Source organism: Polyodon spathula, chromosome 10 (assembly GCF_017654505.1).
Source record: "Polyodon spathula isolate WHYD16114869_AA chromosome 10, ASM1765450v1, whole genome shotgun sequence".
Taxonomy (NCBI): Eukaryota; Metazoa; Chordata; class Actinopteri; order Acipenseriformes; family Polyodontidae; genus Polyodon; species Polyodon spathula.
In genome coordinates this window covers 12,153,035-12,154,770 of record NC_054543.1, presented here as the reverse complement: position 1 = coordinate 12,154,770, position 1,736 = coordinate 12,153,035, and the positions used below count along the sequence as shown (strand labels likewise).

Genomic DNA, 1,736 nt, shown 5'->3' with positions numbered 1-1,736 from the left:
GTGCCTTACTACGTCTCGGCACACTTTTCCGAGGAATACACCGGGGTGAATCTCAGAAATGTGGAGCGGAATGTAGAGGATGATTATATTTCTAGCCTCAGAAACAACTGCTGGAAGGAAAAGCAACAGAGTAAGTTTATGATGACTAAAGTAAATAAAAACTTGCATCAATAGCAAGGTCAATTATAGAAGAAGGTTAACAGAATTCTAGAATGTAACTGTATTCACACAACTTTATTCCATTCTTATTTTTCAAAATGGAAGAGTCTTTCTAGCTACAAGATAAAAAAAAAAGACAAGTCTTAGTCCATGTTTGATGCTTTTTCAAAACATGTTTCTTTATTCAAATCTTATGATTCAGTGTTTATAGCCATAATATATAATCAAACCTGGTAATATTACTCCTGTAATTGTCTCCCTCTACTCATCACTAGCGCATTAAAATGTCCAGAATATGTAATTATTTAAAGGTCAGTATAGTAAACATTTAACCCCAGTGCTCAACATGAGAATACTATTTCTCCTCCAGAGGAAGGTTTGCTGTACAGAGCTCGGTATTTTGGAGATGGAGAGCTTTACCAAAGGGCACAAAAGATGGGCACTCCCAGCTGTACCAGACTCTCAGAAATCCAGGCTTCATTGCACGGTTAACAACACCACTGCCACAAAGATAGGTATGCCATTTTACTCAAGCACTGCCACTCTTCCTGTGAACCATTGATTTATAGAGGACATTTAACACTGCCACTGCTTTGTCAGTAGCGCTGTGTAAAGTGGTCAGAATTATTGTTACTTTAGTTTTGTCAAAATGTAAGGTTTGTCTTTCAGTACTACTGACCTGCATACAGGTCAAGGAAAGATAACTTATTTCACCGAATGTTACCTTGGGTAAGGTTGTCCAAGTTTAGGTCTAATTAGTTGTCTCAGATTGGCTTTCTGTAAATTAAGTTCGTGCAAATTAGTTTTAGTGTTTTTTATCAATTACTATGGCCAGGTTGAGGAACAAAAGCACAATGTTTTATACTTTTTTTATTTTCTTTTTTATGTGTAGAAAAAATGCTTTTTCTTAAGACAATAGCATGAACCTTTTTATGTTAACATTTCTGTCTCCTTTAGGTTGTTTTGGGGGAGTCATTGAAGCCTCATGAATAATGCTGTTGGACTGTATTATAAATAAAATAATTTATTGTCCGAGCCTTCACCAAAATTGCACTGTAGAAAATATCCTTGTCATAATACAAGTCCATGGGAAAGCACATTTATGCCAAAAAAAGGCTAGACTGCCCTTTACCCATCACACTTCTGTAGTTAAACCAAGATTTTCATGAGGACTGTAATCATGGAAACACGTGGAAAGCCAAAAGGCTGGGTGCAAGAAGATAGCTGGAGATCACACTGTTGTCTTCTAACAGAAGAACATTAATATGCTTAAGAGGAATGAAGAGCAACAGAAATCTGAAACTTAATTGGAATTAATTTATTATCATGTAACAACTTTTTATGGTTGGCATGTATCCATGTCTGAGAAGGGCTTTAGATTTCCTTTAGTGTATTCCTGTGCAAGTGTATTAAATCATGAATTCAGTGTTAGTAATACAGGATAAGTACAGAATGGAGGGTTATACTGTAGCATTTGTATTTTTTTGTCAGCCAGCCACTGATTGTGTCAGTCAAAGACAATTATTGTTTCATCTCTATAGTTTATATTTGTGTATATGTTGTACTTTTAACTATGC

At 35.6% G+C, this 1,736-nt stretch overlaps 1 protein-coding gene across 1 annotated transcript in view; it reads left to right on the top strand.

Moving 5' to 3' along the window:
* LOC121322483 (dnaJ homolog subfamily B member 12-like) overlaps positions 1-1,736 on the top strand; it is a 12,688-nt gene extending 10,952 nt beyond the window's left edge. The window contains exons 7-9 of the mRNA XM_041262540.1: positions 1-130; positions 530-674; positions 1,117-1,736. The exon at positions 1-130 is cut by the window's left edge and continues 43 nt beyond it. Coding sequence (XP_041118474.1) covers positions 1-130; positions 530-651 — 252 coding nt within the window. The 3' untranslated portion in view covers positions 652-674; positions 1,117-1,736. The remainder of the gene's footprint in view (positions 131-529; positions 675-1,116) is intronic.